We start from the raw sequence: 21,198 nt of genomic DNA on the forward strand, positions 1-21,198 counted from the left end.
TTGATGTTTTTTGGGTTTGTTTTGTTACCAGAAATACGTATGGGACGAAAATATTTGCATTTTATTCTTACCACGTATGCTTTCCAGTTGTGTGTGTGTGTGTGTGTGTGAATGTTTTCATAAGAAAAAAATCGTTGCTGGCCAGGCCCACTTCCCTTGGCATCTTCCTTCAATCTCACACACAAACAAAATTTTGACATCCTACGAGATTCTGCTAGCTACGTAAACCTCTAAAGATATCATAATACAGATTCTCAAAGCTGACGCTAGATCAAATATGTAATGTGAATGGAGCTTTAGGGAATGAAAAAAAAGTTTTTTACTCACTGCTAGATATATCAGCTTCCCTATTTTCCATTGGAACAAGCTTTCAAGATCTTACAAGCCACACTTACCCAGGAAAAAAATAATATACAGTCTGACAGTGCTTATGACAAAAGAAAAACTAATTACATTTCATGAAAACAAATCTCCAGTCAACTCCAACTGAACAACTGCAGAGATGTGTCATAAAGGCTCTTGTGGAGAAACAAAACAATATTTTGCTTCATGTCATGAATACCATTTTTTAAAGACTGTGTCCCTGCCTTCTATGTCCTGGTGCCAGGGACATAGCTGGGTATTTTAAAATACTGGATGGCAAACGGATGTTGTGAGAGCAACATTAATAATAAAAGGTCAATATGCACAGAATACCTGTGGTTCCTGTTTCCCAGGAGGAAAGGAAAGGAATATTTTAGCACAGAGCTTGAACTGTGCATGAAACAAGATAATAATAATATTTACATAGTACTTTACATAGTTCGAGCCTTTCGGGCTACTGATGATGTCCGCTGTTAATTTCTAGTGATTCAGCAATGACCTGTGAGAGTCATACATGACGGCATTTATTTCAGGAAAGAAGCAATATGACAGGTACGTGGGCCTCCTGGGAGGAAGAAGAGGTAAAAAGAGGAAAATGCGATGGGAGAGTCGAATAACATTTGCATTTCAAGAAAAGTTACATCAGGGATTCTCTTGTGGTGCAGCGGGTTAAGGTCCGGCATTGCACAGCATTGGCTTTGGTCCCTGCTGTGGCGAGGGTTCGGTTCCCGGCCTGGAAACTTTCACATGCTGCAGGCAAGGCAAAATAAATAATCACCCTTTTAATTCATGTCAGTTTGACAGATATTTAAAAAAAAAAAAAGAAAAAGAAAGAAAATTTATGTTAGAATGTAGGTTTAAAAAAAAAATAAAAGAATGGGGCGGGGGGGCTGTGTGGCCAGCGAGATGGGGTTTGGGAAATTGTGGGGTGATGAGAAGCCCCAGGTTCTTCATAGGGTTTGGAAATCCTAAGGTAATGAGCCGAAGAGTCCATCAAGCTAGATGCATTTTCCAAGTGTAAGACAGAGCTCCACTGAAGAGATGGAACTGCAAGCTTTTTCCTTTAAGACATGCAGAGAACAGAATGCAAGCATTAGAGGTGTGGAAAGTTACCTAGAGCTGGCAGCAGCAATATATTCTGTCCAGAAGTGGAAAGCAGACTGAAATAAGGGGTCAGAAATGAAGTCTTTGAAGATGCCAGAAAGGGTCTCCGAGACTGAGCGAGGCTGTCACCGGGCAGAGGCGGATGGGGTGGTGAAGAGGAGAGTCTACTGTTTAGAAATCATTATGGTTTGTTCTTACAAGTTTGGCAGGTTCTTGGTACAATTATATAACGACACATACATGTGGCGTATCGAGATGAATTATGTGCTATGCATGTAATTACATGTCGCAAAATGGGTACTTTTATTTGGTGGGTATTTACATAGCACAGTGAATCGTGTACTCAGAAATAATTAACATAAAATCTTATTCAAAACACAACAATCGAAAGTAGTTCGGTTTTTCTTGAGCTTCAAAAAAAAAGAAGAATCTGGAATCTTCCTTTCATTTATTCCAATGGTCCATGCCAAATTGTTCTGGAAGACTGTCGCCAAAGACACAAGGAAGGCAGTGTAATTTCCCTCTGTTATTCATAATCTTTTGATTTAAGGAAAAGGCCTTTTCAATTTTCAAGTCTCTCAATACTTCTGTCTGGCTTTAGGTATTCCTAAATTTAAAACATTTGCAAATTCAATGTAATTAAACTAGATGTAATTTTCCACTTCCATATTTGCAAAACTGAGATTCTCGTAAGACTTATTCGGAGTATGAATCGTTTTTTACCAGGTATCGAAAAGTAGGCATGTCTTTATGTTTGCTTGTGAATAAATTACAATGAAATATTTAGCATTATGTAGTGTCTCTGGTTATCTGAGATATTTCTTGTTGGGAACTATTCAAACCAGTTCTAATTTGGTTGCGAAAATATTCAGAAAGTGAATTAATGTTTTAGAATGAATCTCTTGAGTTTTCTTTTTAAGCATATCCCATAGGACAGAAGATTTTTTATTTTTTTTCATTATTCTTAGAGTTGGGTTAAAAACTATTCTCCTGTCTTTTGCTGGAGATAGTTTCTAGGTGAAACCTAAGCTTGGTTTTATGAGTTTATTATAAGTAAGATCTTAGAACGTAGAGACTCTTGTGAGAGAGAAAGAGAATGGCTTTTTTTTTTTTTTTTTTTTTTTTGATAATGCCCTACATTGTAAGACATTTTTCGGTTTGGAAGAAATTCTTGATGATTAATCCCTTCAAGGAATTAGGTTAACTATATCAGAACGATTACGAAATTAGAATCTTTAAGAAACAGGGTAATATATTTTCCTTTCTTGGGGCTATCAAAGGAGGACCAATTTAGTAATAATCAACCCATATGGCGTTTTAGAGAATTTGCCAATTTTCATCTGAACTGATTCAATCAACTCTGTGTAGATGTCGGGAGACGGGAGGGTAGGAAAAGTGTGAACCTCGGAAGGTGCTTTGCAGGGTTTCCTAAAGTACATTTCTCAGTATCATCACATCCCCAATATGGCCACTGAATTTTTTCTTAGGCAAAATAAAATGGGTCAGTAAGGAAATTTAGGCATTCTAGACTCATATTTGTCTGTCTGATTTGGTGCCAAAAGGTGCTTATTTGAAGGTCAGGAACAAACATCATTTTGGTCAGTCCCCCCCTCTGATTACTTGGGGCTGGATTTCTGAAAGACTAGGAAGGAGGATTTGTTATGTACTCGGAACTAGGAGCTTTCTTTCCCTAAAGGGAGAGCCTGAATGTCAAAAAGTGCAAACAGCGTCTCTGGATTGTTTCTCTTGTGCTTCATTCTGAGTAATATAGCATTTTCACGTCAAGGGGCTTCTTCTTGGTTCCTGGGCCAGTTATCTTGCTAAACTGCCTCTGTCTCACTCTTTATTCTGGCTGCTTATAGCCGTTATTCCATTGTCTTTGTAGATGCTAATAGGGATCTAGGTCCTAAAACCTTTCCATTTTCTAAATATTTTATACAATACACAGCTTATAGGGATCCACTATATTTGAATGTCCCCGGAGGCTCTTGACCTACTATGGGGAGGCTGAAAGTCAGTCTTGAAAGCAAACAGCCTCTTGAAATAGATATAAATTGTTCTTACTCTGTTCTAAGAAGAATAAAATGTACTTTAAAAAGTTTTTTAGGTCTCTGCTGATTATTTCAGTCCACTAAGTTTTTGATCAGTGGTTTACCTGGAGAACTTTTCCTTTAAATTGGTCACATTTTGTGGTGCTGGCAAAGTTATTGGAAAGTTTTCTCCCCCGCTTGTAGAGAGCAATAAGCCTTGTATAACTCAAAACTTTGGTAGAAGAAATCTAAATTTTATTTAACTAGAGCTTAAGCTCTGGACCATTCAATGCAGTGTTTTTCTACTAAGTCCAGTTAGCAGGTAAATAATGTAAATATAACCAGAAATGTAACAAGGGCATTTGATACTCATCCACTTTTCTTTCTGAAATATTGCCGTGGATTCAGAACCCTGAATTCCAACCAGATGTATTTCTGGAGTATTACACAGGTCATATATATTTCACTTTTTTGGTTCAAACCCAGGGGATCCACACGATAATTAGATTGAGAACATCTGCACCAAATCCAAACCATTTCCCTGATCCTTCCTTGAGCCTCCCCCACGGGAGGGATTTTTTTTTTTTTTTTTAAGCCCCTGCACATTTTATTTGCCTAGTCCCCTTTAGGGCAATTCTGAGGTCTCGCGTGCCTTGCCACCTCACAAATAGGAGAGGAGGGCAGACGTACCCTCAACTGCGGGATAGGGGAGGAACCTTTAGATGTGGCATTTCGTCGGGACAGGAATCGCCAGGGGTGGCAATGCCGTTTCCCGCCAGGGGCCAGGCTCTGGGACGGGGCGTGGCCAGGCGCGGGGCGCGCGGGTGGGCACGTGCGCAGGGGCCCGAGGACGCGAGTGTCGGGGCTCCGCTGCCCTCTACCGGGCGCAGCGGTCCGAGCTGCAGCGCGGCCGCCGGCCGACGGCGCGCGCGGGCTCGGGCGCCCCACACCGAGGCCGCCTTCAGCGTCCCTGGGTCGGGAGTGCCCTTCCTGGCGCCGTGTCACTGCTTCTGGGACCAAGGCTCCCGGCGCCCGCGCGCTCCCACCCACCTGCTTCCTGCCCCTGCTGCGGGTCCCGGCTGCCGCCGGGACGCCCAGGGAACACCCCCACCCCTTCGGACCTAGGGAGGCGAGCGTTGTCGAAACCGAAGCGCCTGGTCGCCAGTGTGAGACCTAGGGGCACATGTGTTCTCCAATTCTTCGGGACTTTCATTTCTAGTCCCTTCAGTCAGAAATGCTGAATTTACAACGATCGGCGTTAAATCCTCCAACTCAGTTGAAAAGCAATTGTATACCCCCACGAACATGTTTTATTTTGTATTCCATACAGCTTTTATTGACATATAATTTTTAAGATTAAGGAATTTGGGGATTTGTTTTAACTAATTACACGGTAAATGAAGTTCGGGAGGATAAAAGTACGCTATTCCTACTGCAAACTCAAACTCACACGTGTGTATAATCAATTAAAAATGACGATCATAAAGTGTGTGCTTTTTGCCAGGTTTCTGCGAAGAAAGATCTCAAAAGAGAATTGACTTTGGGGTTTGTATTTTAGTATTTCTGCAAACTAGGGACCGTGCTTTTTGTTATAAGCGTACCCACACTTTCCAAGTTGGGCACCCAAATCGCTGTGTGTGAACTACAGGAAGTTTCTAGGGCTGTTCCGCTGAAGCGGTGCGGGGGGGATACAGAACTGGGCTCCAGGACTTTTCCTGTCCTGTCCTAAGCTGGCGCAAATCGAGCAGATAGGGGCCATTCAGACCCCCTGGCCGCCGGGGGTGCGGTGCGGCGCGGCGCGGGGACCGCGCGGCCACTGTGCGGAAAATTAACGTGTGCAGCGACACGGGGGTCAGGGCTGCGTTCCCCCGGCTCCAGTGCCCCCAACATGAAAGGCCGTTCCAGGCTGGCTCGGTCTCTGAGTCCGGCTGGGGCTCGGGGAGAGGGTGGGCGGCAGCGGCCGGCCAGCGCGCCTCGCACCCGCGCCGCAGCGGTGGGCCGGGTCTGTGCGGGGTCTGGGCTCGGGCAGGTGGTCGCGGCGGCTCCGCGCGCTCCGTGCCCCGCGGAAGAGCGGGCGAAAGCGGCGCGGCGCCGGCGCCCGCAGCCAACGGCCGCCCGCTCCCAGCCGAGGGCCGCCGGCGACCGCGACCCCCGGGCGCCCGAAAACCGCCCCAGGTGAGCCGGGCCCGGGGCCTCCCGCGGGGGCCCGGGGCGCCCCTCCCGCCGCCCTCCAGCGCCCCCTCGGGGCCGGGCCGGCAGCCGCCGCCCGCGCGGGCCGGGGGGCTCGGAGGGGCGGGGGTCGCGGGCCTGGCGGCGGGCGCCGGCGGGAGCGGGCAGGGGCCGCGCGCGGGAGGCCCGGCGGCGGCCGCCGCGCCCTCGGGCTCCGACTCCGGCTCCGGCTCGGGCTCGCCATGGCTGCGGCGGCGCCGTGAGGAGGAGTCCGCGTCCTCCGTGGCGGCGGCGGCGGCCGGCTCCAGGCCGGGTTTTGGCGCCGCCCGCCTGCTGCCTCCTGGCGGCTCCTGAACTCCAGCCCCCTCTCTATCAGCCTCTCACTCCGTCTCAATATGTCTCAAGATGGCGGCCAATGTGGGATCGATGTTTCAATATTGGAAGCGCTTTGATTTACAGCAGCTGCAGGTCAGGCTTCTCCTCGCTCGGCCTCTCGCCCGGGGGTGGGGGCTGCGGGCGGTCGCGGCCTCCCCCGGGGCCCCGGGCTGCCCGGCCGCCGGGGGGCCGCGGCGGCGGGGAGGAGGGGGGTGCCGGGGAAAGCGGGGCCGAGTCGGGGACAAGTCCCTCTCGCTCCCCGGCCCCCATTGATAACTCGCTTGATCGGAAATTGATCCTCTTTGTTCAATTCATCGATCAGCCCAAGATGGCGCCGGGAGCCGCCGCCGCCACCGCTGCCCCCGGTGTCGGCCCCCACCCCGGGCGCCCCCCCGGCCCTGCGCCGCCGCCGCCACCGCCGCCGCCGCCGCCGCGGGACCGGGGAGGGGGCGGCCCCGGCGGCCCGCGGGGTGCGCGCGCGAGCGGGGAGCGGGCTGCGGCGGGCGGCGGCGGCGGCGGGCGCTGCGCCGGGAGGGGGCTGCGGCCCGGCGGCGGCGCCCGGCCGCGCGCCCCGCGCCCCCGGCCCGCCGTATTCCCCGGGAAAGTTTGTGGGGAGTTGCTGTGGGGGTGAAGCGCCTGCCTCTCCAGGAGGAGCCGCCGCCGCCACTGCCGCCGGCGCGGCGGAGCTGGGGCTGGTGGCGCTGTGGTGCCGCCGGCTCGGGGGAGGGTCAGAGCGGCCACCGGCGGCGGCGGCGGCGGCGGCGCGGCCCGGCTCCGGCCAGGCGGGCGGGTGGCCGGGCGGGCGGGCGTCCGCGCTCCCCGGCCCCGGCCGGCCCGGGCCCGGGCCGCCGCCCCCGGCTGTCAGCCGGCCGGGACTGCGCCGCCGCTCCCGCGTGCGGCGTGGGGCTCCCAGCGCGGAGCCCGGGGTTTGTTTACGTCCGGGCGGGCGCCCCGGGGCCACCCGCAGACCCCGCAGCAGCCCCTATCTTTTGTGTGCCTGCAGGAGCGGCGCGGACCGGCCCTCCGGGGCCGGGTGCCCGGGTAGGGGTGCTTTGGGGAAACTTGCGGGGGGCGGCCGGCGCCCCGCGCGTGGATCCTGGGGGTCGGGGCGCCCCGCGGGCGGGGGTGCGTGTGCCAGAGGAGGGCTACAACTTTCCCCGAGTGGAGGCCCGGCTCTGCGCCCCGGCGCGCAGTCTATCTGGGCCGGGGGCGCTTGCTCCCCGCCGCCTCTCCGGGTGGTCCTCGCCTCGCGCCCGGGGGCTCCCGCGGCCCCCAGTGACCCACCCCCGTCTCTCCGATCGTCTCCTCCGGGGCCCTGCCCTCCCAGTAGGGTCCGCGGGCGCGATGGAGCGCGCGGCAGGTCCACTCCGAAATGCCTACTCCGATCCGGCTCGTGAAAGCAAAGCCCCGGGGGCCCCGGGGGCCCCGCTGGACTGTGGCGTGCGGGGCTGTGGTCCGAGCGCCGAGCCCCGGGCGCCGAGGGGGGCTCATGCTGGTGCTCCCCATCCGGCGCCCGAGCCGCTGCGGTGCCCAGGGGGCGCGTTCCTGCCTGCCATTCCTCATCCAGAGGAACGGCGCGCCCTCGGGGTCCGCCCGGGACCTGCCAGCTCCGCGCTCGCGGCGCCTGGACAGCCCCGGGACTCTGCCAGGTGGATGTTGTGCGTAGTCGAAGCCGAGTTGAAGGTGAGCGGCGTGTGGGCCAGAAGCTCCGGGAGCGCTGGCCGTGGGGGGTGGGGGTGGGCGTGGGGGGGATGTCTGTGGTTTCCAAGGGCCCAGGGCGGCCTGGCGCCCCAGAAGGGGCCCTCAGCGACCCCCAGGGACGGCTCTTGCTCCCAACTCTAAGGTGTGCTTGAAGGCACCCTTGGGCGAACTTTCCCAGCCAGGGGACTGGTGATAGTGGCCTACAGTACTTTGAGGAGCGAAGCAAATGAACTCCAGATGCGGGCTTGTATGAAATGAAGCGGGTTGGATTAAAACGTATATAAACGGAGGCTGACAACTTTAATTGTATATGCTTGTTTTCTGCTCTTGCCTACGTAAGAGCAATAAAGCAGACTCATAGTCGTTATGAAATTTCTTCGAGTTTTTCGCTTAACTAGGAAGAAGACTATGTGAAATATGTATTTCCGATAAGATTAAAACTTAAAGGAGTTTGAGTGTTTATTGACTAAAATAGATTACTCCAAAGTGTCTATTGTGTAAATTAGATTCCTGAATGTAATGAACACAGCCGAATGGCATTTTTGATAAATTGGTCTACCCTGTTTTAGTAAAAATAGCTCCCTTTTACCATAATTTAATTCCTGTGCTTACTGCAAAACCCGTTGTGGAGTTTTGAGAGACAAACCTTAATTTTTTTTTTTTTTCTCTTGTTTTCCTAAATGTGACATTGTAGCTTAACACCAGAGCGGTTTCTTTTTTAAGCATCTTGGCAAAACTGCCTGGGAACAGGGTTTGGTTTCTGGGGAGTTATTAGATTTTATGAACTCTTTGACACCCCCGACCCGCCCCCCCCCCCTTAGTGATTAGTCTTCAGGGTAGCTTGAGGACATTGAAGGATGTAGCTTTAGGTTTCCATTGAAAGATTCCCTGTTAGTTCATGTGAGTGAACTTTCAGAGGTTGATCTGGAGTTGCAAAAATCGCTTTTCTGAGCATGGTTCTCTTTCCTGAGCAGCCATTGGCTTTTGATGGTAGGTAACGATTTGTCCTTTAGATGGTTTCCTATTGCCGCTTCATTGCAGTTTTGAAAACCTCCCGTTGACTGTGGAATGCCAAAGTTCCAGAAGGCTAAACTGCTTCTTTCTCTGGGCCCTGAAGAGGCCTTTTGAGCTGATACCTAGTTTATCGTCATCTCTGGTCCCACAGATAGCAAGCGAGCCAATGGGACTGCAGTTTGAGAAGAGAGAAGTCATTCGTTTCTGACTCTTCTCCTCTCTGCCCAGCCCCTTACGCTGAGATCGGGTTGCCTGCAGAGCCCAGGGCGGGCCGTAGCATTGCCCCCTGAGGGTCCAGAGGCTGGGTCTGGGCGGCTTCAGGTGAGATGAGGCGCTTGTGCCCCCCCACTCCCACCCTCTGGGAGCTGAACTCCTGTCCCTCTGCTCAGTCAGGCTTGAAGCTGTCTTGGGACGTGGAGTGAGTGCCCAGGAAGAGAGTTTCTGAAGATTGAGCTCTATTTTGTTTCCTTTTTAGTCCCAAAGTATTGTGGCATGGGAGCTTCATTGCTCTGGCCTTGCTAAGACTAGTTGGACAAGTTTTTATCCTATCCCAGACTTGTAAAAACCCAGGCTTTTTTTTTTTTTTTTTTTTTTTTTTTAAATAAGAAAAACGCCATTGTATAAATTTGCCTTTTAAACACACATTTGGAAAGAGGGCACTTTCTAAAACCAGCTCCTGTAACTCTGTATGTTAGGGTGGCTTTTTGCCAGGGCTCAGCTTCCCTCTGGGGCATGATGCCCCAAGTGATGACTGGTGCTCCCCTGCAGAAGTAATCTTTAAACATTGTCCTCTTTTTCAAAGTAAGAAAACAACTTCGTTTTTGCTCCAAGTCCATTTTCTAGTTGCTTTTGTTTTGGATTCTCCTGTTACAGACCAGGGTATGTTACCAGCCGTCCAGGACTGGTTCCTGTACAAAGTATATTATTTTGATTAAAACATGTATCTCTTCTAGGAGCCTTGATAAAATAGTAAAAAACGGAGGGGTTCCACACAGGCTGCTGCTGCGGTCTTTGTTTTCTTGGTTCTCTTAGTATCAGTGTCTTTGAGCCCGGGTGCGGCGAGGAGGTCATTGTCATGTGATTAGAGTTTTTCTTTTTCTTTTTTTTTTTTTTTTTGTAGGAAACTGTGTAGGGTTTTGGGTTTGTTTGGTTTGCTTTTTTAAAAAAGGTGTTAAGTCAGTGAAGGGATTGAGCTATGTATGCAGCACCTCCTGGCCCAGTTGGGTCTGTAGAGGCCCCCCTCTGCTTCGCCACTTTTTTGCCCATCTCCTGCCAGTAGTTAGTTAGCTACCTGAGAGGCCTGGCTCTGGACAGACGGCCAGCCCCCTCAGGAATTCCCGTCCCCTGATCCACTGAGCTAACCTTAAAAATGCTGTCTGCTGACCTTTAGTGCCTGTTGGAACAACCCTCTGCCATGTTGTATGCAATTAAAACAAACTCACCAGGGTTTATGCGGGGCTGTACTTTAGGAACCCCCCCACCCCCATGCAGCTCCAGGTCTACCTGGAGCCGTGAGCAATCTAAATTCCCGAGGCCGTGCTCACGTTCTGTGTCCTAGGACAGAAAACAAGCCTTCAGGTAGAAAATCCACATGTGTTTCAGCTCTTTTATAAAAAAGCACAAGGAACACCAACAAGCGAAATGAGGGAAGGACACATTTGTTAGAGGAAGAAGTAGTGCCTTTTAAAAAAGAGAAATTCATCCTGTGAAAAAGCTTCCAGAGCTAGGCCAGATTCCTACCGCTCCTCGCCTTTTGCTGTTGACACGTTTGGCCTCATGGAAGTGTCACAGATTTAAAAGACAGGTGTATCTGATGGACTGTAACACAAACGCTGACTCAAAGTTACCATCATGTTAAATATATAGGATCCCATGTGATTTTATAAATTACTTAAACACCTAGTTTCAATTACTTAAGTGTATTAAATATGTAAAACATGATACATGTATATACTCACGTATGTGAAGTAGCTTTCCCTGTGAAAGGTCTGATTTTTGCAAGTAATTGTCAAAGATAGACATTTGTGTATTTCATTCTTTTGTTTTGTCTGAAGCTCTGCATTATGGCTGCAGAGAGATAGTTTTGGTTTTAGCTAAAATTCCCCTGCCTCTGATTGTTTAAACCAGACCCTTAATCTTATTTTAACATACTTAAAATGTTCAAAAAACCCGGAAGAATTGTTTTGTATAAGTAGCAAGTGAATGTAGTTTAAACACTCCAGCAATTCTGGTATCTAATTGGAAACAGGTGGAATTCTTGGAATCCTGTGTTTGAATCTTATTATAGCAAAGCACAGAGACACTTCTTACTTAGGGCCGTTCATTTCATCGAAGCTGTTTGAAGAGGGGCCCCCTGACCTCTCGTTGCGCCCCACTACTGTTTTCCTGGATGTGCCAGGCGTGCTGGGCGTTTTGGGGACTGGTCGCCTGTGTATGCTCAGCCACTCAAGAGCACCGTGCGTGTGTGGATCATGGATTAAGAAGGGAACTTTAATGGCACAATTAGATGCGATTTAATGTCTGTATTATATAACTAATATAGCAAAAAGTTATGAATTCATTTGAGGTTTCTGATTTCCTAAACATTTGTTGACATGAGGGTTGGGTACATTTTATTATACCCTGATCAAGATTTGGAATTCAGAAAAAACTACTCTCCCTAAGTTCATTGAGAGATATACCCTTAAATAGCACCCACATCAACCACCCAACCACCCAACCAACCAAACCATAAAAAACAGGTTAGGGGGACATTTCAATCAGACGTTAATGGTGGGGCCCTCTGAATGAGTGAGGTCATTTTTCCGCTTTTACTTCTCAAAGCCAGCTCATAGCCTCTGTATGTTGAAGAACCGTTTCGGTTGGTGTTGAGGTGCTGATTTGGATGGAGCTGTTGGTCCTGTCGGAGTTTTGGGTTTGCTGAGCTGTAACGAGTCCTGCTTTTCAGCTGTGTTCTGAGCAAGTGGGTAGAAGAGAAGAAAACGGCCTTTGGCCGCCGGGAGGTGTTACTGCAGGGACGTCCATGGGGTTGGGGGGCTGTGGCATCACCCCCATTTGTACCATGGCTTGAAGCAGCCTCGGAGCACCTGGGCTCACGCACCTGGGCTGTGACTGGAAGAGTGTGTGACACAGTTCAACGTAATGAGGGGAGCAGCTCTTTCGGAGAGACGTCTCATTTGCTGCAAAACCCATCAAGACCCTTTCCTTTGACGAGTAAACAACTCTCTAATAAAAATAATTCTAATTCGTGCTGTAATTAAGTTCTGATAGGATGATGTCACCGTGCAAAATAAATGTTGTCAGTTTCTTCACTGGAATCTGAAGACGTTTCCTTAGCTCGGCCCCGGGGTGGGAAAGGGGGCGCCCTGGGCAGGTGGCAGACTCTTTGGGTTTGGTGGCGCCCTGGGCCGGGGGCCACCAGGGAGGTGCCCCAGATGCCATTAGCAGGATCCCTCCGCAGAGCCCTTCCCCTTCCCTGGCCTCGGGAACACCTCCCTCCGGACAGGTGCCTGGAAAAGAACGGGCTTGGGAGTGGGGGTTCCTCCCGGGACCGCAGAGCGCCTGGAAGAAGAGCCGGGTGGGAGATGCTCAGGAAGCCGACTGGGTTCTGCTTCCGTCCTTGAGGCCCTTGTGGAGGTGAGTTTGGAACCCGAGCTGCGCGATCTACGCCTTTTGTAAGACGCAGGAGGCCGTGGCGGGGGTCACTGGGTCTTGCCTGTGGCCCACTCAGTGAGTGGACGGTTGAAATCCTGGATCCTTCTGGCGGTGATTTATGAAGCTGATGTTGGAAGAAATTACCAGGGCTCTCGCTCTGAAGCTTGTTCTTTCGCAGCCTTACCCTGACTGTGCTGGCATGGGCCTGCTTTCTCAGAGACATCTTTCTCTCTGACTGTGTTTATCAAGTAAGTTGAAGCAGTTAACATTTTTTTTTTTTTTTTAAGTTATGCACAGTTGTGAGGTGTCCTGAGTTTGGTTAAGGGAAAAACAAATTGACAAATTAGCTCTTTCTTAAGTGAACATTGTGAAATTGTGAGAAATAGAATGCCATTCCTACTGTCATTAAAATTTTATTTGGGTGTTGACAGCTTTCTGCTCGTTGTAAGACGTTCAGATCCTGTCCACCCAGCTGTAAAAAGCCAAAAGCAAAACAAAAAACACCCAACTAGCTCAAAAGCTTCTATCCAGTTTCCCCCTAAAAGCAAGACAGTCTTTCTTAACATTGGGTCTTTTCCCCTCATAAATTGTTAATATTTTATTTTCTAACGTAGTTTTATGTTTTTAAGGCAAAAAGGAATATGAACTCATTTTATTTGTCTTGGTTCAGTTGTTATTTGGGACCTGCAAGCGCCTTTGGTTTATTGCCACCGTTCCCTTGGATTTTTAGGGGAGAAATGGCTGTTTAGATGAAAATAATTTGATTTAAAGCTAGTAAGTGACACCAAAGGTGCATCGCTGTCATCTCTTGAAGAGCCTGAAGCTGCAAACAGAAGCGAGGCCCTGGGGCTGTCGGCAAAGGAGGGGGCTGCTTCGGAGCTGCCCTCGGCCTGGGCACTGCCAGCCCTGGCGCCCGCTGCCACCCTGCTCGCCACTTCTTGTCCCTCCTCTGAGCTCCTGCCCTGCCAAGCCTGTCCTCTCCTTTGTTGTGAAAACGTTTTTTTTTTTTTTTTTTTGAAGTATTTGTGGAAATCCATTATTTTGAGATTCTTGGAAGAGAGAGACTATGTAAATGAAAATTAAAAATAAAATTCTTGCTGGAGGGAATTGTACATTTAATTTTTTGATTAGGTTTGGAAAAGCCTTTTTCCCCTTAGCCTGAAAATAAGAATGTTCTGTTGCTCCTGTCACCGTTTTTGCTTCCTTCTGAAAGGTGTGGCAGATAATGGTGAAACGTGTTCTTTATTTTCTGTTTTTCTCCATGATAGTTGACCTAGAACTTGAACCCATGCAGCTCTGTGTACAGTGAATTATTTCTGTTTCACATTGTTCTGCTCTGCCCTCGCTGAGCGTGTAGATAGCAGCTGCCCGTAGAACACAAACCTTTTAAAGGAGAACAGATTTTGAGTCACCGACATGTAGAAATTTACAGCTAAAATTATAAGTAGCCCTGCAAATAAATTTCCATCTTCCCTTCCTGTTCCCGCAGCAGAGGTGTTGTAAGTCCTATGTTTTTGAAATAGAAAACTGTGAGAATAGACGCATTCATGTAGACCAGTGTAGAAACCTGACTTTGCTGGAATTGCTTCATTTCACTTGTACCTCGGTTCGTCGTTTACATAACACTGCACTGTCATATCCCTCAGCCAAGTAGGAGACAAGGTCAGGTTTGGTGTCAAGCTTTTCTGCTCCATAGGCGTGTGTGAGACCCAGAAGCCCGGCAGGAAGCCCAGGCTGCTGCCAAGGCACCCTGTGCAGGTGACCTGGTCCGCCAGGGACCCCGCGGTCGTGGGCAGGCACAGAGGACCAGGGAGGTGGCCAGGGCCTGGCCAGCACTCACCTTGGAGAGCAGCGTGATGCAGTCAAGCAGTCATCACCTGGAGCCGCCCATCCTGGGTCGGGGGAGCCGGAGGGGCTGCCCTGTCACCTCTGTTCCCCCACCCTTCCTCAGCCCTGGCCCCCCACCCTGCACTGAAGTGGGGTTGGAAGACGAAGGGTATTGCCAGTTACGGCTGAGTGTCACTGTCAGGAGAAGTCAGAAGTGGTTTGCGATGGTTGTACGTTGCTCTGTGTTGGTGTGTAATTATGCTGTCACTTTAAAACACACTGATACTTTAATAAATCTTGTGTGTGTACGCAGTTAGTTTTGGGGGCTGCTTGTTGTGTGTGAGAGCCAAATCTTTTGAACACACAAAAGCTGAGAGTGTAGCCTTTGCTTGTTTTGAAATTGTCTGCTTGAAGCAAGTCGCAATCCATTATAGATGTGGCTGCCAGATGAGTCTTCCCAAATCATTGATTTCGTCACGTCCTTCTCCTTAAACACCCACAGTGGCTCACGTTGGCACAGGATGGAGACCACGCTCCTTGGGCCAGCGGACCGAGTTCCCGATGGCTCTCTCCACCTCGCCTGAACCTTTTCCCCACTTAGGAGGGGCCTGGATTCACGCTCCCTGGGGAAGCTCCCTCTCCTCCCTCTGCTGTCTGAGTAGCCAGCTTAGCTTATGCATGCCCTCTTCATTTTCACCAATGCCGCCACTGCCGTGGGGATGCGGGTGGCAGAGCTGAGGTGCCCACCCTGGGGGAGCGGGCAGCCTGGGGTGGGCAGAGGTGTCCCGGGTGGCCGGGATGTGGCTGTGACAGTGGAGGGCCGTGGAGGAAGGGCGTCCAGATCAGGCTGGAGGGAAAGCTAGAGCTGAGTTCCATGCCCTTGGGGACGTGTGGGAGTGGACCTCCCAGCTCGGCGGGGGTCGGGGGGGGGTGGCGGTGGCAGCTGAGACCTCTCCTTGAAGCCCTGGTTCCCTGCTTTTGCTGTTTCCGGTGGACCCCACAGGGCACCCACCTGGCTTCCCACTGTCCTTCGCAGGCAGGCTCCTGTCCTTCGCCTGACCTTGCCCTTCACCCTGCCCTCTGTGTGGCCCTCACCCCCGTTCTTGGTGCCCAGTGAGTCCTGCTGCATGAAAACCATGAGGGGCTTTTACAGGGGCAGGTCTGTGTCTTTCTGACTTAGGACTCCTTCAGCGAGTTAACTCAAGAGTGCACCCGGAATTCTTTTTAGGGTTGTAAGAGGTGGGTAGCTTATAATAGATTGGCTGTATTTTGAAAGCCCCTAATAGGTACATAGCGACATCACATGTACTTCTTTTTTTGTTCCCATTTATTAAGTCCTTCTTTGCAAAGTGACATATGCATTGGTCAAAATACACATAATTGTATTTGTGGCACATACCACATAAAAAATTCTCATTTTTAAAAATAGCATTGGGCAGAACAATTCTTTGACAGAGATTTATTCTTTGACTCTGCTCACAGCCTGAATGGGAGGAAACGTCCCCATACGAACGGGGAAAGTTGTACCGATCGGAGACCCACTGATGCAAGCGAAAGTGAGCAGCGAGAAACGCCGAGGCTTGGGGGGCAGTACCGGAGAAACATCTCCTGAGGCCTCGGCCTCCAGAAGCTGCCCCGTGTGTCTGGGCAAAGGCCCCCGACCCGCCCTGCCTCGGAGCAGTGGCCTTCATAGCCTGCGTGCTTTCTCTGCTTCTTCATTTACAAAGAAAGTACCTAGGGTATTTTTGTAGAGGTGACGTCACTGTCTGGCTGCAGGAGCATTTGCATGGATTTGGGGAAGTGAGGGCTGCCAGGACTTAAAGGGGGAGGCGGGGGGCTGAGAAGAGCCACCATCTGGGGGGGGGGGCATTCCGAGGGCTGATGGAGGGCAGGCCTGGCATCCACAGGGACCAGGACGGGAAGAGGAGCCACCCCAGGTAGCGGAAGAGGAGGCGCTCCGTTTGCTGGGATGCGTGGGATTGAGGGGGGCGGTGGGGATTCAGAGGCTGAGGCCTGGGGGAAAGGGCTGAAGCGTAGTGGAGAGGTTTGGTGTTGAAGTCGAGAAGATGGGCTGAAAGCCTGGCTTTGAAGCCTGTGGAGGACTTGTTTGTGCTTGGGCTGGTGTTTGAGAGTTAGGCATCATTTGCGGTGGGAAGGGCTAGAGAATTAATCTTAACTGGGGGACCCCTCCCCGCTTGTGTCTGAACTTCCCCTGTTCTGGAGCCGGGACTGTTGGGGTCCTTCAGTAAGTAGAAGGAGGGGCAGAGATGGAAAGCATCGCCGGTAGCATTGGCTTCCACATGTTGTAGCTGATTTTATGTCCACTGGTGACAAGACAGATGCTTTAAAAAATTCACACACACACACACACACACACACAGCATCAGCTCTCATTTCCTGAGTACTGACCCTGGGCAGGCGCTGGTTTGGGCTGTTGCTCTCTTTCCTGTCATCCACACTGCAGCCCCGTGGAGGAGCCCCGACCGGCTGGTGTCCCCTCCACACTTTCCCTGCAACCCCTGCTGTCCCCGAGAGTGGCTCCCCCCATGAAGCGGTGCGGTGGTTGTGATGAGGCTGCAGGGGGATCGGAAGGGCCCTCCGTCCACAGGTCACCCAGAGTGAGCTTGGGGTGGGCGAGTCCTGTCATGTGAACAGCTGGAGGGTGAATAAAGCCTGTGAGGTGCACGTGAAGGTACCTGGGTGACCGGTGGACAGACACCTTCTGGCCGAGGCCTCACTGCCCTGAGACGTCCGTGTCGGCCCCCAGCCACAGGGCTCCAAAGAGCAGGGTTATTCAGCAGGTGGTGGATCCTCCCCGGGGGTGAGCACGCCCGATGGCAGGCGCCGCCCCATAGCTGGGGTGCAGCACGCAGGAACCTGGCCCTCCTGCTATCACCCGCCCTCCTCGCCCCAGTTGTGCATCAAGCGCCTGTGTGGGGAGGGCTTTAGGGACATGGGAGGCAGGACGGAGGCCTGATGGTGGGGCCTGGGAGGGCGGGAAGGAGGGGGCGCAGGAGAGGCCCCGCTCTGTCCGGGGGCCTTCTGCCGGGAGCGCGCCTGGGGAGCAGGAGTCTAACCGGCCTGGCGCTGGGGCTGGGCAGCTCTTCCCTGTGAGATGCTCCTATTTGCATTTAAGCTCGTGACACCCAGGACGAAATCCCCCCCCCCCCCCCGTCTCAGCCCCCGGGAGTCCAGGCGCTTTAGCCACTGTGGTGACACCACCCAAAGAGCACGGCTCCTCGGGGTTTTGTTGGCAGTTGCACGTGAAGACGGCGCCGGGCCGTGTTGAGGGAGGCTGGCTCTGTCAGCGTCTTCAGGTGGACATCTGTCCCCGAGAAGAAGCCTAGTCAGGTGACATCCCTTGTTCTCCTCAAGGAATTATCATGGAAAAGCTGAGTGTTTAGGCTCCTCCGGATTCGGATGGTTTTTTACATGCCGCATTTTTGGGTAATGCGGCCTGTTAGGGGATGAAATCATGCTTTTAGTGAGAACAGAGGCGCACTGGTCTGGGAACTAATGCAGCACGTTAGAGCGAGGTGGGTTGCTGTCTGTTTTCGGAACAACCCATCTTTTCTGTAGGCCTTTCATCCCCTCGTTTGTCAAGCGTGTCTCCGTGGTGCCTGACGTCCTGTTCTGGCCCCCGAGGTACCGAGAGGCGTGAGCGCCCGGCCCTGCTGGTCAGAACTTTGGGACACACAGGGCACCCGCCTGTTGGGCCAGGGTGTCTGGTGTGCACGGAGGGAGGACAGGGGACTGGAGGGAGGGGTCTGGGACATCGTGCTCCCCGGACGTCCATCCCCTCCTGTGGGCTGGGCCCTGGCCTCGCAGCCCCCCAGGGACCAGAGCAGCAGGAGGTCCCTGCTCCCAAGGAACTTAGACCCTCGCAGGGGAGACGGTGAACGAACGTAGCAATGAGGACGTGACAGAGTGTAAGCGCCACGGCCCGGGCCCAGACGGCCGCTGTGCAAAGGCCTGCGGAGTCCCGGCTGTGTTCTGGGGCCCCAGAGACACTGCCCTCTCAGTGTGAGATGGACAGTCCAGAGCCCAGGTTTGTGTTTGGGAGGATCCTTCCAGAAGCCCTATAGGGCACGCTGACCTGGTGTGAGGGGTGGGGCCGGGGGTGGGGCGGGGGGAGGCCTAGTCCAGTGGGAGATGGGCAGGGACTGGGCTTGGCGAGAAGATGCCAGACTGAGAGCTCGTGGGTGAGGGAGAAGGAGGTGCCTGGGCCCTGGGATCGCAGAGATGGGCTGAGTGAGTGGCTTTTGGACAGGCCACTGGGAGAGAGGCATCAGCAGAGGAGACTGAGGCGAGGGGAGGGGTAGGGAGCAGCGCCAGCAGGGAGAGGTGGTCTCCGGGGTCCTGGAGATGCTGAGCATCCAGCTGAGCCCGTGTCACATGGTGCCTGGTGCCGGCCCTTCCATCAGCGGCCTGTGCACAGGGCCGCCAGGCTGGGCCCCACTGGTTTATTGAAAGCAGGTGGGGTGACGGGCGCCGCACTTGAGCGTTGGGTGTGACTCAGACATGCATGGAGTCAGCCTGGAGTTTCTTTATTCATCCCTATTTGCTTTTTGTCGGTAATCCTTTGTAATTCCCCTGTTTCATGATGTAATTTTAATGGAATTAAACTTGACGACTTCAAAATTATGTAATTAATTACGTTCGGCTTCAGTTACAATGACTGATTTTAGCGTGATACCTGGTGGCAAGTCAGGTGCGTCCTGGTTGGGGCGGGGGCGCCTGCCAGCTCTTAGGACGGCCATTCTCTGCCACTGCCACCATCGCAGCTGCCCTTAGGGTGCCTTTAGGGTGCCTTCTGTCCCGCCCCACCACGGGCAGCACGGGTGCTATGAACGTGGGGGGTGCAGAGGTGGGGGGCTGTTTAGGATGCAAAGGCTCAGACTCAAACTGGAAAGTTAGTCTGGGGGGAGGAGGCTGCAGGGGAGCCGAGGGCGCTGCGTCTGGTTCTTTTTTTTTCTATTCTGAGATGAGGGAGGTTGCGTTTAAGTCAGTGTGAACACGACCTCGAGAGCGGGTAGACGTTTACAGGGAAAGGAGAAGATGCAGGAACCACTGGGAGTGAAAGGTTTAAAAACACCCTTGTGGGTATTGTTCAGGTGGCCAGCGTGCAGCTCTGGGACCAGTAAACTGCACCTCAGGCCCCAGGATGGCGCTTGGTGTTTGTGGGTGTCCTCTTTGCCTGGAGCGATTGTTTTATTTTGTGGGTTTTTTTTGGGGGGGTGTCTTGCCGAGAAATCTTTAACCCAGTTGACCATTGCCCCTAAAGCTGGGCACTCCCTCTGATGGGGGGGTGACAGCCCCTCCCAGAATGGGGACGTGCGTCCCCATGATGGTGCGGTCGGCCTCCCGCCCTGTCTCCTCACAGCCTTCGTCCCCAGATACCCTGCCATCCCGTTGTCCTCCAAGGAGGCTTCCTGGAAGGCCATGTGTAGCCTTCGGTGGCCTGTGTCCTGTTTCTCTGAAATGCCTGCTATTTGCTTGAGAGGCTCAGAGCATCTTTTCAAGAGCTGATTATTACATCTCAAATTAGAGAGGTTTTCTAGATGCTCGTCTGTGAGTTTTCCTGCGCTTCCTGGTGCGCAGCATGAACCGTGCTGGCCAAGGCGTCCGTCTCAGAAGCTCGGGCTGAGCGGAGATTGGGGTTAGGCCGTCAGGGTGCCCAGATGTCTTAGGGATTACTGTTTTGTACGGGAGGCTGGGACTTGAAAACGTTTGCACGTCTGGCACATTGGGGCGGGGAGGAGATGGCGCAGGCGGTTCTTGTTGAACATGCCTCCTGCTATCTTGACACAGTGCGTGATACTGCTGCTCTCTTACTTTGTATTTTTATTTTAAATTAATGTAAATTTTATTTTATTGTTTTTAGGCAAGAAATAGATTTATTAGGGTAGGACGCTTGTGAGAGATGCAAGCAGGCAGGCCAACAAAATTTAAAAAAACATTTTATTTTCTTTTTTGGCTGTGCTCACAGCATGCAGACGTTCCCGGGCCAGGGATTGAACCTGCATCATAGCAATGACCCAAGCCAGTCAGTGACAACCTTTAACCTGCTGAGCTTCCAGGGAACTCCTGTTATTATTTAATGGTAAAATTCACATAAAACTCAGAGTTTAACCTTTTTAGAGTGTACGATCCCTTGGTTTTGGGTCTATTCATTGTTGGGCAGCCAACACCACAGCCTCATTCCAGGACTCTTCCAGCCCCCCAACAAGAACCCCATACCTGTTAGCAGTCGCCACCCCCCCATCGTCCCCATGGCCCCCAAGCTCTATGTAACCCTCAGTCCACTTCCTGTGTGAGCTTGGATATTCCTGCCTCCATGCTGCGTAGTTCACCTGGGAACAGGTTCCTGCAGTAGGTGCGTGGCTTCCGTGGTGGGCGGCCTGCCCTCCCTGTGGCGGTTTACTAGAGGTCCGTCCGTGTCGTAGCACGTATATCACTTCTTCACTCCTTTCCGGGGCGAGACGGTGACATCTCATGGTGCGGACACACACACCACGTGTCGTTTAGCCTTTTGTGGACTGGTGGGGCCTGTGGGTTGGTTCTGCTTTGGGGCTAGTATGAATAACACAGCTACGAACATCTGTGTGCACATCTGGGTACAAGTTTCTTATGACCATAGGCTTTCTCTTTTCTTCAGCATATACTTAGGAGTGGAATTGCTGGGTCGCATATAGGAACTCTGTGTTTAACTTTCTGAGTCTGTTACTTTTTAGCCTCTTCCGTGTACCTCCTGTTTTCTCCAGGGTACTCATTTGAAGGCCCCGGCTACTGTTGCATTTTATTCCGGTCTTCCTCCTGCCTCCTCCTCAGGTTCCTCACTGCTGGGGTTCCTCCCCCCTTGGGAACCGCTGTTTGGCACAGATGGATTTGTGGAGAGACCGTGGAGCCGTTTAACTGTGAGCAGAGGCTGGTGGCCGCCACCCCGCCTTCTCTCCTTGCT

The 21,198-nt window shown here is 52.1% G+C and overlaps 1 protein-coding gene across 16 annotated transcripts in view; it reads left to right on the top strand.

The window, feature by feature from the left end:
* Positions 1 to 6,031: 6,031 nt before the first annotated feature.
* Positions 6,032 to 21,198, top strand: part of CUX1 (cut like homeobox 1) — a 352,709-nt gene continuing 337,542 nt past the window's right edge. For 9 of the 16 annotated variants that reach the window (XM_021086268.2, XM_085016722.1, XM_021086265.2 and 6 more), the window contains exon 1: positions 6,442 to 7,724. In XM_021086268.2, the coding sequence (XP_020941927.2) occupies positions 7,386 to 7,724 (339 nt within the window). In that variant the 5' untranslated portion in view covers positions 6,442 to 7,385. Of the gene's footprint in view, positions 6,135 to 6,441; positions 7,725 to 21,198 lie in introns of those variants that run through there. The other 7 variants (XM_021086269.2, XM_021086270.2, XM_021086267.2 and 4 more) reach the window with 1 other exon arrangement.

Source organism: Sus scrofa, chromosome 3 (genome assembly GCF_054392235.1).
Source record: "Sus scrofa isolate SSC_HxYL_T2T_F1_AM1 chromosome 3, Sscrofa_HxYL_maternal_Yorkshire_Landrace_v2.0, whole genome shotgun sequence".
Lineage (NCBI taxonomy): Eukaryota > Metazoa > Chordata > Mammalia > Artiodactyla > Suidae > Sus > Sus scrofa.